The sequence below is a fragment of the Rhinichthys klamathensis genome, unplaced genomic scaffold (assembly GCF_029890125.1).
Source record: "Rhinichthys klamathensis goyatoka isolate OS25496 unplaced genomic scaffold, OSU_Roscu_1.1 h1tg000362l_1, whole genome shotgun sequence".
Taxonomy (NCBI): Eukaryota; Metazoa; Chordata; class Actinopteri; order Cypriniformes; family Leuciscidae; genus Rhinichthys; species Rhinichthys klamathensis.
Genome location: NW_026606871.1, coordinates 658420 through 676734, shown reverse-complemented (window position 1 = coordinate 676734; position 18315 = coordinate 658420). Strand labels below are relative to the sequence as shown.

General features: G+C 41.4%; 1 protein-coding gene across 1 annotated transcript in view; it reads left to right on the top strand.

Moving 5' to 3' along the window:
- Window positions 1–901: 901 nt before the first annotated feature.
- trip4 (thyroid hormone receptor interactor 4) overlaps window positions 902–18315 on the top strand; it is a 95761-nt gene continuing 78347 nt past the window's right edge. Inside the window, exons 1-10 of the mRNA XM_056233197.1 lie at window positions 902–1116; window positions 1725–1900; window positions 2936–3066; window positions 3154–3375; window positions 7285–7363; window positions 7458–7563; window positions 9673–9888; window positions 13262–13388; window positions 14614–14798; window positions 17237–17361. Of these exons, the coding sequence (XP_056089172.1) occupies window positions 917–1116; window positions 1725–1900; window positions 2936–3066; window positions 3154–3375; window positions 7285–7363; window positions 7458–7563; window positions 9673–9888; window positions 13262–13388; window positions 14614–14798; window positions 17237–17361 (1567 nt within the window). The 5' untranslated portion in view covers window positions 902–916. The remainder of the gene's footprint in view (window positions 1117–1724; window positions 1901–2935; window positions 3067–3153; window positions 3376–7284; window positions 7364–7457; window positions 7564–9672; window positions 9889–13261; window positions 13389–14613; window positions 14799–17236; window positions 17362–18315) is intronic.

The window sequence follows — 18315 nt, the reverse complement described above, 5'->3', positions numbered from 1 at the left end:
CATCCTAAGTCTGTTAAACATTATTTTATATATTTATGTCAAACAGAAACAGAGAAAGGCAGTGCAATAATGTTAACTATTTCTTGTTGGAGGTTACATGTAGTTAATATAATATCATTGGATTACTACTGTTAGTTAGAAGTGTCTTAAATTTACAGAGAAAGTAAATGTCATAGTAAAGTTTTTTCCTGATCACCATTTTGTATATAAACAATAAGAACATGAGTAGACAATGTCTGTCTTTCTTTGATCATGTGTTGCACTGTGGATCTAGGTGAAAAACATAGGCTAGCACCCACTTTAATGTCTTTAATTTCCTTTAACAATGTCTAAAGATCTATAAAATCATTAAGATATATGGTGTCCTATATATATGTATATATATATAGCCTATATATAAACACACAGAGACATGTGTGCGCACACACGTCCATTTTAAAACCATGTGTTCTTCTTATTTCTCTCTTTACAAGTTTATAATAAAAAACATTCATAGCACATGCCAGACCACCATGATCTTCTACATTGCATTTATTAAAGAAACGTTGCCATACTTTTAAGAAACCAAGAATTTATAGCTCATATTGAAAATTACTTCGGCATATTAGTGCCAAAATATAATATATGTTGTATTTCAGGTGCACATGACATGGATTCTTATCTGACATTTAAATATGCCTTAAAAATGCTTTAAATTATAATAATAATAATACAAGTTATTCAAGTAATTATAAATAATTGTGATTGGTTTAACCTGTCTAGCGTTGAGAAAAGTAACAAGTCAAGTTTAAGCAGCGATCGGGATAAAAAATACATTTGATGAAAAGCACCGACAAACTTTAATAGCCTTTAAAATACACAGTAAATAATTAATATAATTATTGTTGTAACCAACCACACTTGACCTGAAAGAGTGATGGAGACTTTTATTTTAAAACACGTCTCCCGGAAGCTATTACAGTCTCTGAGAGAAATCCTGACAGCTCTGAGTTTCCAGTACAGCCACTGCAGTGTCTCACAGTTTACTAACTTCATCATGACCGATTCTTTGCTTCGCTGGACTGTTGATAAGTTAAAGCATTGTTTTGGATTAGAGGCTAGCGACGACATTGTACAGTAAGTACATTTTAGTAGATGTGTATGCCTCTGGAGGATGAATTGTACGCGAGTCTGTCTAATGTCAATTGTATAATTGTTGTAGCTAAAATATAAATGACAGAACTGACAATCCAGAAATTGTGTACAAATTCGTCTATATATGTAACTTAAGTCCTTTCATGTATAACGAACAGAGATAACTTGGTGGGCCGCACTCTCTTGTGCAAAATGGTAACTTACCATGTTTTTTGACATCGTACTTCCAATAATACGATGGCACGACAAAAGTACATGGAAACACCATGATTATGTCATTTAGTCCCATACTGCTACATAACTTTATTATTACCATGTGTGAAAGATATGTTATGTGAAATGTATGTGGTGATTAATAAACACATGACAGACATTACATAAGATTCTTTATTTTGTGATGTGTTTGGGCATCCAGTATCCAAACAGAAAACAGTCTTTGTGGAAATAAGTGAGAAGAAACATATATGTCGGCCCACATTTGGTATACATGGATTCCACACGGCTCGGATGTGGGCCGGATCTGGGCCGACACTATGTTGCTGTCTGTGGTGTAAGTCAGTAAAATGGCAGGTTTTTGTTTTGTTTTTCAGGTACATCCTTTCCATTGACAACGCTGATGAAATTGTGGAGTATGTTGGAGATCTCTTACAAGGGACAGAGGGGAAGAAGCAGGAGTTTGTGGATGAGCTGGTGCAGAGATGGCAGAGGTGTCGGACGCAAGAGCCTGATGGTCTGGGAGGCGTCTTCAGGATAGAGCCAGTCATGGGTAAATACAGACACACTGATGTTTTTCAGATTCAATACAATACATTCAATACATTAAGGATAGGAGTTACAGTTTTCATATTGGCCAATAATCTGTATCGGTTTGATAAGGCTAATGTTTTTTTTTTCCAGTTCAAACTATATATTCTTCTTCTGTGTCAGGTTTAAAGTTGGCATGAAATGAAAATTCACCTCTTTTATTTTCATCTAGTTGTTTAAATGCCTGTTATAGATCTTATTGTGAATGATTCATCCATGTATACGTTTCATTTTTTAATATTTCCTTGTAATATTTAATAAAAATTTCATAATTAGACCTTCTGGTGAAAACGGCAGACTTGTCTCTGGCGATGTATGCTAGACTTCTCCGTTAATCTGCTTAAAGCCCTGTAAGGGTTCGATAATTTGATTTGAAATTTGATTTTTTTCATGTGATTTGTCAAAAGACTTTCACTTTTATAAAAATAGATATACAGTGGTATAATATGCTATTTGCTTATCAAGATGCTGAAATACCCTATTTATATTTTATATTTTTTCTTATCTAGGTTATGTTTGTCCCAGTATTTGATTTGCCTTGACTGATATTTGTCATAGTTACATGTATGCATGTATTATGTGTTTTATTCGCAGTGCGATGGAAAAGAGATTCCAACACCTCGCCGTAAAAAATCTGTTGCATTGACAGCATGCAAATATTAATGTTCATTCAAATTAAAAATGTTAACTCCCCAAACATTTGTCTTGGTGTCAACAGGCCTTAAACCCTCCCTCTTCAAGCTGCCGTTTATCTGCCTTCGTTTTGCATGCAACATCAAACCTCAAAATCCAATTAACAACCAATGAATAGAACCAAGTCCCCAATCTACTTTTTTTTTCAATAGGTCACAATACAGAAAAAAAGATTTGTCAACTTTAAAAAGTACTAAACAACACTTCTATATTGCTTGATCACTGCATCCCTGCCAATAATATTGTTATTGCAATGAAAATATATCTGTCGATAAAGTAATATTGTATGAAATATCTGCCCCAGAGGGTCTAGACACTACTCCCAAAGACAACCAGAAGAAGACCAAACGAAAGGGAAGAAACAAGCAAGAGATTGCGACGTCTGTCTGTCAGGCCGAGCCGGAGCTTGTGAAAACCCCCATTGACTTGATGAAGGTACGTCACCTTATTTAAATATCGTAAACTCTCATATATGAAGTTGAACTGGAAAGACTTACAGAGGGATGTACTTGCTGTTATCAGGCTCAGGAGAACAGCGGCTCCAGCTCAGTGAAGAAGAAGAAGAACAAGTTTGTGAATCTGTATGCTAAAGAGGGTGGAGATAAGCTGGCTGTTCTGCTGCCGGGCCGCCAGTCCTGCGAGTGTTTGGCTCAGAAACACAGACTCGTCAACAACTGTCTGAGCTGTGGACGGATAGTGTGTGAGCAAGAGGGGTCCGGGCCCTGTTTGTTCTGCGGCAGTCTGGTGAGCTTGGTCCTCTTACTCATCATCAGTGCGGTCTGTGTTAGTGATTAGCCGCGCTTCCATCGCAGGAACTTTCCCTAGGAACTAGGGACTTTGGGGTGGTACTGTATAGGGCTGTTAGCCTGGATGCCAGCCCGAACCCCGCCCACAACATTTTTTGGTCGGGAAGTTCGGTCTGGACTCGATCCATTGAGGAGTAATTATGATCGGTTCAGAATAAGTCGGGCCAATCAAATTGCCAGGGCGGGCTTTATACGATGATGGACAGATGATCTGCAGTTACGTAATCATCACGTTATCAAAGAGCGCTTGGGTTGAACTGGTTTCCCTCAGAGATGACTGCAGCTGGAGAACTGAGATGTAGAGATTCAGCATCGCGTCTGTTGTAAAAGAAATCGACATTCATTCATTTTAAAAGACGAACAGAGAACTGCAATCAAGGCATTTGTCGATCGTAAAGATGTGTTTGCCGTCCTTCCTACGGGATTCGGCAAAAGTTTAATTTATCAGCTGGCTGCGATGGTCGCTAAGAAGATGGGACGCAATGAAAACCCTGTGGTCGTTGTGGTTTCTCCTTTGGTCGCACTCATGGAGGACCAAGTAAAAGAAGCAACACTCATTATTTTACTACTTCTTCCAGCGTGCGTGTAGTTGAGTTCTGTTGACAATTTGCGTAGTTCATAAAAAAAACACTTAGGCTACTGCGTTGCTCTGATTGGTTGTAGGTCTATCCAATTGAGTGCAGAGTTTTTTTTTTTTTGTCCTGGTTCGGTTAAAGGTGCTCTATGTAACTTTTCTAGTAAAATGAATCCTTTTTTTATCGCCTGTGTGTGAAGGGGTTGTAATCACACATTAAAATGATCCACTTGTCGAGTTTTGCTATTACCTCTGAAGGCCAGTATTCCTATTTCTATGTGAAGTCTCCGGGTCGGATTTACCGCGAAATCCAACGGATGTGACGTGCATGCGCGCTCCCGAGCCTCGCTCCTTATATACAGTCTATTGTAGACGGTCAGGGAGTTACGTCCGGTTAAAGGCGCACGTTTTTCGGCTTATATCTCAGTCAATCTTTGATCAATATTCCCAAGACTCTAATCGTTCGTAGTGCTGGACGGGGCCTTTCGAACGAGCCCACCCCCGAGGTCCAACTCGCCCGGCTCCCCGAGTTATAGCCTTTCGAAATCGGGGGTCCCAGCGAACGGCGATCCGGTAGGGGGCGTCCCCGAGGCCCGCCACTCTAGCGTTCGGGCAAGGGTTCCCCTGGGACCTCCTCCCCCGAATTTGAGCTCTCTGGGTCTTTGCGTTCCAGAGATACGAGCGATTTTCTTCTGAGATCGTGACGTCACCGGCGTCCGCAATTTTGCAGCGCGCCCAATGGTTTTCTGCTAATATCTCCGCGAAAACACCATCAAAAACTATGGAACTTATATGGTTCTTTTTTCAGCTCGACTAGATGGTCCCAACGAGCTCGGTGCTCGCCGAATCCGTCTAGTATTCGCCGAGATATTTGCGTAATAGACGATATTGTCTATGATTTCGAGCACGAGCGCTCTTGTAAAATTTGGTTGCAATCTGAAACATCACCACTAGAGGCCGCTAAAAGTTACATAGAGCACCTTTAAGACACGCCTCATAATCAAAGCCCAATGGAGCAGTATCAGACTCACATTCTGACTAGAATATTAGTATGACGAAGTCAGGCTATAGGGCTGTCACTTAACGTTCGAAAATCGATTGCACAATCGATTGGACCAACCAACACAAGTTTCGAAAACGAAAATAGGGAATCGATTTTAACGGCTGCTTCTCTCCGAGCGCGTCCAGCTCGTCACGACACGCCCGCAGCGAACGCGCGTCACACATCAACTGCAGGCTCTTTGACAAACACACATAACAGCAAACTATACTTCTGCATAATGTGTCTCTTTTTACAACAAAAATGTGAATTCTGCCGGCATTCAGACAGTCTCATGCATACAGATACAGATTCGGGCTACAATCGCCTAAGTAGGTGAAATTTGTTTGACATTTCTAATCGTAAACACAGCCACTCTGCTTATTGTTTTTCGAGAATGTTGCACCCCTGTTCGTCATTAAGCACGAAACTTCACGCCAATAAATCATCAGAAATATTGCTGACTTGTGGCGTCTCAAGCCCTCTTTACGTTCGTCCTATTGCCTGTTAGTTGTCCGTGGATTTGCCTATATTTGGCGTTGAAAATGGAAACGTCTTTAGATGGAAAATTGATTTTACATTCGATTCAATGAACACTTATGTCTCAGAAATCGAACAGGATTTTTTCAAAAAGTGACAGCCCTAGTACTGTGTGTGTTTACACCGCAGGAATCAGGGTCTAAATTAAGTTCCGGGTCAATATTTCCCCCTCAGAAAGTCCCTGCTCACGAGGTAGTACTTTGTCAAAGTTCAGGAGCTTTCAGGGGTGGGACTTGGGCGCTGAACATGTTGATTGGTTGAGTTCTTGCCGCATTTTATTTCAACCACCATTTTGTTGCGGTGCGTGCATTAACATTTGTTTGCTAATCGATTCAACAATAGGTTTTTTAAAAATATGACAGATGGACCGACGACGAGGTTCAGGCTTTATTAAGCTAATAAGCGGAGGACGAAATCCAGCGGGAACTAGAAAGTTGCGCGCAGTCCCACATCACTGGACTATTTGCGTAATCTTTATGGTACTTTAGACCCAGTGGAAACGCAGACAGCAACAGGTCTGGGGGGGAAAGTTCCTGGGACAAATTGTTCCGGGTAATTTCGGTGGAAACGCGGCTATAGGCCCAAACTCTCCACAAAAAAAAAAAAGAAACGTCCTCTTACAACTGCTTTTTGTCCAGCAAATTTCTTAACATGTTTAAATATGTGTACGAACATAAAAAGATTGGACAACTGAGACATAAACTGAACAAGTCACAGACATTTGACGAAGAGAAATGGAATAACGAGTCCCTGAACTAAGGAGGGGTCAATATCAAAAGTAGCAGTCAGCGTTTCCAATTAATTACCTAGACTCTGGCGGCTCAACATGGTCTAATCTGTGCCGCCACAGTTTCATAATGAACCAAAAATATTTTAAAACGTCTCATTATATCACAAAAGTTCTCTAACGTTGTTTTGCACCATTGCTTTGGCAAAGTATTTGTCAAACGAACTAAAATGGAAAGCGTGTTATGGCTTTGTGCCCTTATCAAATCGCAAAAGACTGTGATTTAATTTAATAAGTGTATAGCTGGTTTGCGCTGCATGTTTCAAAGTGAAGTGCAGACGTTGCTCACGCGATGTGACGGGCACCAGTTACACATTCATTTATTCACATGTGTACTATTTCCAACATTATTGTGGGGAGATGATTACAGCATTTCACTAGATTTGTAGATTTCTAGATTAGATTTGATTTGTTAAGAGAATTGATTGTCTGACGTAGTCATTTCCACATCGAAATCCTGATAATCTATCATATTGGAAAACTGCTGTGTGTGAATTGAGTAAGGGTGAATCTCATGAAAACATGTATGGATCTCATCTCCACCCTTAAAAAAAAAAAATATATATATATATATTTTGCACAAAGTAAATGAAAGACTCATTCATGTTTTGACTTTAATTGGATTCGATCAAGTGAATGAAGCCTTGGTGAACATTAGACTCTTCTTTGAAAAACATAAAAAAATCTTTCAGATCCCAAACTTTTCAATCATAGTATAAATATTTGTATAAATAAATAGTATATACCGGTATATTGACTATAGATATTTTCACTGGCCATGGAAAAGCCCATACCGGTCAACTACTATTCTGTATCTTGTCTAATCTTATAGACCTTGCCAATTTGATTATGATAGTGATGAACAGCCTTCATTATCACTGTTTAACATTTTTCACATATAATTCAGGTCTGTACAAATGAGGAGCAAGAGATACTGCAGCGAGACTCCAACAAAAGTCAAAAGCTCCGTAAAAAACTCATGGGAGGTGAGACATGAAGTGATTGTACAGTGTGTGTTTTCCTTTGACCTGTAGCATTAGCGTGACACTGACAGCCTTTTGTTTTTCTGTGTGGACCCAGAGGGATCTGAACGGGACTATCTGCCCCACCAAGAGGCCAGGATGAAGACTGGTCTGGAAAAAGCCGTAAAGCACAAAGACAAACTTCTGGAGTTTGACAAGAACAGGTCCGCCTGTCCAAATACACTGTTGTGATCAACTGATCATCTAAAGTGCAATGCACTCACAAAGCTTAGATTTTTAGACCACATCCACACGAAGCCAGAGCTGTCCCTATCCAATCTTTTTTTTTTTCTTGTTCTAAATTCGTTTTCGTAAACACGGCGTCGTCTCAAGAAATATATGCGTACACACGAAACCACTGAAAACGACTGAAAACGATGTGGTATATATGCCAGACCAGTATGTGGCGCTGTAATTCTGCCGCAGAGATACACTAAACAAGGAGAAGAAGATGTGGAGCATGCGCATAACCTATATTGCTCACTGTAGTAGCATAGGGGCAGAAGATTTTGCTTTAATAAAGCTAATAGGCTCAGTAGCTTCTGCAGCACGAACACAAGCATATTGCCCGCCATTGTTGCTGCTGTTACGTGTGACGTAGCGGTGTGTGACTTATGCTCACATGTGGTGTGATGACATCATCGTTTCACAAAATGTACGGATTGGCCGTACACACGAAAACGCAAGGGTGTCGGTTTCAGATTTATCCACTCTGGGACCCTATTTAAAAAAAATAGCGGTTTCAGTGTCCCAAAACGCCGGAACCCTCTGGACGAAACGCCAATACGATACTAAATTTGTACGTATACAGCTAAACGCGTCTCCGTGTGGACGGGGCCTTAAAGTGTCATGAAACCCCAGTTTTAGGCCCCATCCACACTACTGCGTTTTAGTTTAGAAACGGATAATTAAAACGAATACGATCTCCGTCCACACCAGCGTTTTGCTGCGTATTAGAATTGATCTCCGTCCACATTAAAACGACTGAAATGCGGATCACGTGACCATTCACCAACACTGGGCATGCGCGTGCCGGCGTAAACACAACTTCATTGATAAAATTATCCCACCATGCTCTGGGTTAACCCCAAACCGACGCTCCATGTACGGTCAACGCCGCCGCTGCACACGGGAATTGTCACAGATCGCTGGAATAATAGCTTGACTCCGGCGCATGTAGGCAGTTATAGCGTTGTAAAATGCAGAATTTACTTGTACAACAGCTGCTAGCAAAGATATACGCCATGACTGATGACACCCAATCATAGAGCCGAGCGTGAGCCTCTACTACGTCATCGTTTCTAAAGTCCTCCGTTTGGACCCGTCTACACTAAAACGCCCTCCGGAGATTCAAAACGAAAAACGTATCGGCAGCGTTTCTAAACTTCTCCGTTTTGGGTCTCCGTTTTTGCCGTTTTAGTGTGGACGGGAGGCGCAAACGTAGCAAAAGGTCTCCGTTTTTAAACGAAAACGCAGTAGTGTGGACGGGGCCTTAGCCTGGTCGTTCACACCTCAGAGTTCAAAAAGTCTCAAGAAATGGGCTTGTAAAGTTATGGAAAAGTGGGAGTGTAGAGGGAAGAGGGAAGACAACAACCAATAAAACACAGACCTGCAACACACTCATTATACAGACACATGAATATTAAAATATGACCACGGAGAGGGAAAAAACAAAAAACGGATGATGCATTTGACAAATTTAACCATTTATAACACGCTCGCAAGAAAGAGGAAGAAATGTGGAAGAACATTTAAAAGGTCTAAATAATAATATATTCATTACATTCAGGAGCACTACAGTCTGAACAAATGACACGCGTCAGTTTAACAGAAAGAATAAAGGCATATTACTTTTTTGTCTATTGTTCTTTGAATAGTCGGTTTGTCTTCTGTGTATCGGAATAATTCCTCCTGTCATCGCGTTCATGATTAGACATACGGCTGTATCAGTGTCCTTATTTGCACATATTTCATTTTAAGAAGATATGTGTGCATGGTTCATGTTTAGAGAACGCATAAATAACCAATTTCCACTTTTTCTATCAAATTTATGAGTGCTTTTAGTATGTTCAGTGATGTGTAGCCTGGACATATCTGTTCACATCTCAAAAAATGTGTTTTGGGGTTTCATGACTGTAACGTTCCACGTGTGTGTGTGTATTGCTCTTTTTCTTTTGTGCTTTTGTTTCTATTCGTTATTCCTAGGTCGTGATCATTGGCTGCTCATCTGACGACACCTTTCAACAATTTGACCTCTTCCCACTTTCTTTTAGTGTTAAGAGGACACAAGTCTTGGATGATGAATCTGATTATTTTGCCACGGACTCGAACCAGTGGCTTTCTCCAGGTGAGAGGGAGGCCTTACGCAAGCGAGACGAGGAGCTCCGGGAGCTTCGACACGCCTCCCACAAAGACCGCAAGATCACACTCGACTTTGCGGGTAGACGAGTGCTGAATGAAGGGGAGAATCTGAGTCCGTACTACCAGAAGTAAGAAGCCAGCTTCATAATTAGTTGTTTCAGTTATTTCATTTTTGATGAATTTTATGCCGGGTTCAGACTACACGATATCAACCCGATTTTGGCGTGATCTGTTTGACGTGGTGATTCGTAAATGACAATGGGTGTCAGAATGCAAGAATTGATAGTTTTATCTCATATAGTGCGTCATCGTGGATGACAACTGATGCCGCATCTGCAACGTTCACGACGCCCTGACAAAAAGACTAGCATGTTTATTTATTTTATTTTTTTAGACCTCCAAAATGGTTTCCGTCACATGTGTATGGAAGCTTGTTTCCGCCACAGAATAAAAAATGAAACAAAAGATAATTGCGACTTATCTCACAATTCTGACTTTTTATCTCAGAATTTCGTGATATAAAGTCAGAATTGTGAGGGAGAAACTCGCGATTCTGAGGTAAAGTCTTTTTTCCCTTAGAATTGGACTTCAATTCTAGTTTATATCTCACAAATATGAGAAAAGATGTCAGAATTGCGAGATATAAAGTCGCAATTGTGTTTATTTCTCTCAATTGTGAGTTTATATCTAACAATTGCGACTTTATATCTCGCAATTCTGACTTTATATCTCGCAATTCTGACTTTATATCTCGCAATTCTGAGAAAATCTGAATTATCTCTCAATCTGAATTGCGAGATGTTAACTTGAAATTGCGAGGAAAAAAAGTCGCAATTATCTTTTAAAAATATTTTATTCTGTGGCGGAAACAAGCATCCATACATCTGTGATGTTGACCAATAGGAGCACAGAAGCTCTACACCTTTAAAACATGATGAAACGAAAAAGAGAGGATGATAATGGTGCTGCTAGGTGTAATTAATTATGCAATAGAGGAAAGGTTCGTGGAGCGATGGCAACAATACTCCTGCCTTTATGAGGATTCCTCGAGGGACGACAACAGAGTTAAAAAAGATAAATGTTGGCGAACAATAGCGGAGGCGTTCAGCAACCCGGTGAGAACTAGAATTAGCATTACGGCTAGTGTAACCGTTGTTAGTAGTGCTGTCAAACGATTAAAATATTTAATCGCGATTAATCGCATTAAAGGAGAACTCCGGCGCAAAATGAACCTTTGGTCTAATTACACATTGTTACCTAGTCAACCGTTATCTGAGATTTGTTTTCATGATTATCGAATGTAAATAGTTTTATCTCTAAAAACAGTTTAGCCTATAAAGCTAGTATATTGGGCATAGTGTAATGACAAATAAAAATCGCTTGTTAATACCACTAACAAGGCTGAAAATAGACCCACACTAACACGGTAGCATAATGAGGGTCCCTACCTTCAAACCGAAGCATTGAGAACTTTGTAAGTGTACAGACAGTTTAATAAGAAGATATTTTAAACATACAGTCAACTTCGTGTATACAGGCAGAAGCCATCTTTGAAATACAGTCTCTACCAGTCGATCTACGAACGCCGATCCAAGTGCGCTGGTGAGAATGATAAGGTGAGCGCGAACAGCAGGCTTGGATCGGCGTTCGTAGATCTACTGGTAAAGGCTGTATTTCAAAGATGGCTTCTGCCTGTATACACGAAGTTGACTGTATGTTTAAAATATCTTCTTATTAAACTGTCTGGACACTGACAAAGTTCTCAATGCTTCGGTTTGAAGGCAGGGACCCTCATTATGCTACCGTGTTAGTGTGGGTCTATTTTCAGCCTTGTTAGTGGTATTAACAAGCGATTTTTATTTGTCATTGATCTATGCCCAATATACTACCGTTATACTAGCTTTATAGGCTAAACTGTTTTTAGAGATAAAACTATTTACATTCGATAATCATGAAAACAAATCTCAGATAACGGTTGACTAGGTAACAATGTGTAATTAGACCAAAGGTTCATTTTGCGCCGGAGTTCTCCTTTAATGTCATAGTCAACTCGCGATTAATCACACATTTTTATCTATTCTAAATGTCTCTTGATTTCTTTTTATCTCATTATTTTTTCTCATTTTAATGCTCTTATCAACACGGAAAAGTGGATCGGCTTGGTTTGAGCAAATGTTTTTTTATTGAAAACAACATTGACATATACTGTTCAATTTCACACTAACATTCTCACTCGGAGCAAATAATCTCTCACACAATTTAACACTGTCCATCAATAAAAGGGTGAAAGAAATACTGACGAGGTCCTGATATTGACGAGGGGGCGGAGAATTCGCATCAGATGTGTGTGTGTGTGTGCTTGGCCATCATCAAGTGGTATTTCAGACTGGATGTGCTGCGATGATGATGATAGCTCAGTTCACAACGACAAAACACACAGATCACTTTGGTCTTGTCAATGGAACCATTTGGCAACTTTTTAAAAGTAAACTTTCCATTCAGAATCTTGTTGGCATCCATTTCGGCGTCTCGCGCTCGTCATCCACTCAAAACGTAACTTTAACCAACTATTTGGCCGGCTCGCAAGCCCAAACAAGTGTGTGCGGCGTCGTGCCTGTTGTTTTGTTTCCGGTCTAGCTAGATCCGCTTGCACTTTCAAAACGTCCTTGCGCAGCGCAAGCCATTGAAATGAATGGGTTTCATAGCGCAGCGCCGCGCATGCCGTGTCCTGTTGCAAAAGCATGTGAAAAAACCTACAAAGTTTGCTAGGCCAAAAAGACCGTTAATCGTGCGATAAAAAAATGAACGCCGTTAAAATGGGTTTGCGTTAACTGACAGCCCTAATTGTTAGTTTACGCTCTTGTTTCCGTAAGTCAGTTGCTAGTTAAAGTCTCTCGATGACATCACACACGTCGTTAAAGACGGCAAACGATGTGCAACATGCGGTCAGACATGGTTCATGTTTTTATAATTCAGGAATCAAAATTGCATAATCTGACTATTGTAACTGACAAAAATATCATGTAGTCTGAACCTGGCATAAAGCTTTCACAGAGCATGTTAGCTTTTTTTTTAGAAGTATTATGCTGTCTTTAAGTGCTCATGGGAGGTTCATACCTAATAATTCAGAAGTCATTATTATGACGTGAGGTGTGTTCAAGCGATTTTTGGTTGGGATAAAATAGACACATTGGTCAATTTCTTTCTTTATTTTCCCAATAATTTTTTTTCCTGCCATGATTTTTTTAATTGACACGTCTCCAACTCAAGGCTCAGAGTCAAGATAAATTAAATATTTGGATGCTGTTTAACCCGATATGATTGCAAAGCACTTTGGGTGTACAGTAGTCCATAGTAAAAAAACGCTTCGTTCTTTCATTTGTTCATTCAAACTATGTTCATATCATAAATAGAATCAATTCGACGTGACTTGAAGGCAGCATTAATTGCAATGCATGATTGGCAAGGTATAATATGAATATAATTTTTTGTTTGCAAAAGGTTTGACGATACAGTCAAGGACATTCACACTGGTTCTTTTGGTCGGACATCAAAACATTCAGTTTCCACTGATCGACCGCACCTCAGAGAGCTTGTCAACCCCAATATAGTACAGGCCGCGCCAGAGGTGGGTGCAAATAATCTGTTTTTGAAGAGCTTATATTTATATAATAAATTATATTTATCATTTAGTTCACCCAAAAATTAAAATGAGCCCATGATTTACTCGCCCTCAGGCCATCCTAGGTGTATATGACTTTCTTCTGTCAGACGAATACAATCAGAGTTATATTAAAAAATGGTCCTGGCTCTTCCGAGCTTTATAATAGCAGTATAATTGGCCGGAAGCTAGTTATTTTACTTTATAAAGTTTTAAATATGAATATTTTTAAAACGCATCGCTTCGCTTCAGAAGGCTTTTTTTAATAACCCCCCCGGAGCCGTGTGGAGCACTTAGTGGATAGATGCACTTTTATGATGGATAGATGCACTTAAATGATGGATAGATGCACTTTTATGATGGATAGATGCATTTTAATGATGGATAGATGCACTTTTATGATGGATAGATGCATTTTAATGATGGATAGATGCACTTTTATGATGGATAGATGCATTTTAATGATCGATAGATACACTTTTATTTGATGGTTAGAAGCACTTTTATGATGGATAGATGCACTTTTATGATAGATAGATGCACTTTTATGATGGATAGATGCATTTTAATGATGGATAGATGCACTTTTATGATGGATAGATGCATTTTAATGATCGATAGATGCACTTTTATTTGATGGTTAGAAGCACTTTTATGATGGATAGATGCACTTTTATGATGGATAGAGGCACTTTTATGATGGATAGATGCATTTTAAGGATGGATAGATTCACTTTTATGATGCATAGATGCACTTTTATGATGGATAGATGCATTTTAATGATGGATAGATGCACTTTTATGATGCATAGATGCACTTTTATGATGGATAGATGCACTTTTATCATGGATAGATGCAGTTTTATGATGGATAGAGGCACTTTTATGATGGATAGATGCACTTTTATCACGGATAGATGCACTTTTATCATGTATAGATGCAATTTTATGGACTTCAAAACAAAAACAGCAATTCACCGCCATTATAAAGCTTGGAAGAGCCAGGACATTTATTAATTTAACTCCGATTGTATTCGTCTGATAGAAGGTCATATACACCTAGGATGGCTTGAGGACGAGTTAATCATGGGCTAATTTTCATTTTGGGGTGAACTGTCCCTTTAAAGCCAGTTGTATATGAGTTGCATCTGTGTACATGTCTATTCATTCATGTGTGTTTGTGTTGTGTCAGTGGGTTGACGTGGCCTGTAGCGACTCCTCACGCAAGTCTTCTTCAAAGGCTGTGAGTAATACACAGAAAAGTGAGCGCAGCCGACTCAGACTGCAGGACAAAGAGCTTCAGGAGATGTCAGATGGAGGCTGGTGCCTCAGCATGCATCAGCCATGGGCTTCACTGCTTGTTAAGGGCATAAAAAGGTACAGTTCACTTGAAGACGCCATGAAATCATAAATTACATCACTCCCTGCTCAAGGGGTCTAAAATGAGAATATTCTTCCCCCTAAATTATAAATACCACCTCCGTCTGTCTAGCAATAGCGAGAAGTAAATAGTTTTGACATGTTATGTAAACTTAGAATGCACCTATAAATAAGATTGGAGTCGGGACTATAGCAATATTTCAATATTTTCACATTATGGCTGTACTATTTTGTGTAAACAAATTTTAAGTATATCAAAAAAAGTTGTACAACCGACTCGAGTTAGTTTAAAGATGAAGCATTTCGTTTCTGTGAAACTAGTGTCACCTAGTGGAGTTACAAAAATAAAGCATATTTTCAAACAACCTTGCAAACACCACTTTCGCGCGTTGCACCTCCCCCAACTTAAGCATCACAAACACAGCTCTATGGGTGCTTGTGAAGGCATGTATTAACAGGTAAACCCCAAACCCTCCTCCTGCTACATTAGCCACGCCCCAAACCCTCCTCCTGCTATAGTAGCCACGCCCCCAAACACTCACCCTGCTACATTAGCCACGCCCCAAACCCTCCTCATGCTACAGTAGCCACGCCCCCAAACCCCCTCCTGTTACAGTAGCCACACCCCAAACCCTCCTCCTGCTACAGTAGCCACACCCCCAAACCCTCCTCCGGCTACAGTAGCCACGCCCCAAACCCTCCTCCTGCTACAGTAGCCACGCCCCCAAACACTCACCCTGCTACATTAGCCACGCCCCAAACCCTCCTCATGCTACAGTAGCCACGCCCCCAAACCCCCTCCTGCTACAGTAGCCACACCCCAAACCCCCCTCCTGCTACAGTAGCCACACCCCAAACTCTCCTCCTGTTACAGTAGCCACACCCCAAACCCCCCTCCTGCTACAGTAGCCACACCCCAAACTCTCCTCCTGCTACAGTAGCCACACCCCAAACCCCCCTCCTGCTATAGTAGCCACGCCCCAAACCCTCCTCCTGCTATAGTAGCCACGCCCCCAAACATTCACCCTGCCACATTAGCCACGCCCCAAACCCTTCTGCTGCTACAGTAGCCACACCCCAAACCCTCCTCCTGCTACAGTAGCCACGCCCCCAAACCCCCTCCTGTTACAGTAGCCACACCCCAAACCCTCCTCCTGCTACAGTAGCCACACCCCAAACCCCCCTCCTGCTACAGTAGCCACACCCCAAACCCCCCTCCTGCTACAGTAGCCACACCCCAAACTCTCCTCCTGTTACAGTAGCCACACCCCAAACCCTCCTCCTGCTACAGTAGCCACACCCCAAACCCCCCTCCTGCTACAGTAGCCACACCCCAAACTCTCCTCCTGCTACAGTAGCCACACCCAAAACCCCCCTCCTGTTACAGTAGCCACACCCCCAAACCCTCCTCCTGCTACAGTAGCCACGCCCCAAACCCTCCTCCTGCTACAGTAGCCACACCCCAAACCCCCCTCCTGCTACAGTAGCCACACCCCAAACTCTCCTCCTGCTACAGTAGCCACGCCCCAAACTCTCCTCCTGCTACAGTAGCCACCTCCCCAAACCCTCCTCCTGCTACACTAGCCACACCCCAAACTCTCCTCCTGCTACAGTAGCCACGCCCCAAACCCTCGTCCTGCTACAGTAGCCACGCCCCCAAACTCTCCTCCTGTTATAGTAGCCACCTCCCCAAACCCTCCTCCTGCTACACTAGCCACACCCCAAACTCTCCTCCTGCTACAGTAACCACGCCCCCAACCCCTCCTCCTGCTAAAGTAGTCACGCCCCCCCAAACCCTCCTCCTGCTACAGTAGCCACGCCCCAAACCCTCCTCCTGCGATAGTAGCCACGCCCCAAACCCTCCTCCTGCTACAGTAGCCACACCCCAAACCCTCCTCCTGCTACAGTAGCCACACCCCAAACCCTCCTCCTGCTACAGTAGCCACACCCCAAACCCTCCTCCTGCTATAGTAGCCACGCCCCAAACTTTCCTCCTGGTCCAGTAGGCACTAGCTGAAAGATATTGACTGATCTGTGTGGACCGCTCTCAATGTTTTTATGGTGCCTGGAAGACTCAATCTTTACACTTTTGAGGGAGATAAACTCATGAATGGCATATTGCCTGGGTATAAACAGGTTAAGAGAATGTATTTAACAAAATTGTACTTATTTAACCTTTATATAACACTTATTTGGGCCGATAACTGGATGTGACACTAAATATTGTGCATTTCAAATGTGAAATAAAGGATTCAGACTGAAGAAAAACGTAAGCACTTTGAGATGCCCCATTCCCACTTCCTGTTCATTTACATACATTGCTTTGTGTCAAACCATTTAATGTGATCCATCTTTTCATCTCTGATATGTAGAGCTTTTGTTTGTAGCTCACCTGAATGTTTCCCATTTTCTCTCCATTTGTTGTGTTTGTGTAGGGTTGAAGGCAGAACATGGTACACGTCCCATAGAGGGCGCCTGTGGATCGCAGCCGCTGCTAACCGAGCAACTCCTCAAGAGATCGCAGGGGTGGAGGCCATGTACCGGCAGATTTACAGAGACCGTATGTTTGCAGATTTATAACAGTAATACTAGACCTTTATATGCTTTTAGGTACTGTACAGTATGTACAGTAACACTTTACAATAAGGTTCATTAGTTAATGTATTAAGTAACATGAACTGACAATGAGCAATACATAATCTTTGTTAATGTTAGTTAAAGGGGTCATATAATGGTACATGCACTTTTACAAGTTGAATACTGAAATGTGTGTTGGCAGTGCCTGTACACAACCATCATATAATGATAAAAATCCATCCAGTGGTTTTGTTTTAATCTCCTTATATGTTTTCCCCTGCCTCAAATCGAGCCGTTCGTTTTTGTGACGTCAATAAAACGGACGCCCCTCCCACGATTGTTGATTGACGGGAGCGTTTCAACACAGACCCGCCCTCGCACATGAGGGAGCTGTCAATCATAGTCTGCGCGGCACGGACCGGACCGGCGCGCTCATTGTTGATATGCTGGAGCACTGTCTATGAGCAGAATGGCGTCTAAGCGATTGTGGTGTTCTGTTCTTGGGTGTAATAACGAACACAGTCATTTTAATGTTCCTGAATCCGAACCGCTGAAGACGCAGTGGCTGAGTTTGTTTTCGAAGGGAATATTCCCCACGAGCAACGTCAATGCTCTCATGTTTGCGCGAATCATTTCACACCAGACTGCTTTATAAACGAGGGTCAGTATAAAGCTGGATTTGCTAAGAAGCTTTGCTAAAAAGGATCGGTCCCAGATATTCGTGTTCCTGCTGAACCTCCAGAAGAACGGAAGTGAGTGAAACGTTTTATTAAACTTTATATTAATATATTAATCTTTGCAAATCGCTAGCTGCACGCTTCACAATGAATGCGTCTAAGGTTTACACTCAGGGTACATTACGGCATGTTTTCTATGTATGACGTTCTCAATATAATTCATAATTCCACGTTTATACTGAACAACGCGTTATGGTTAT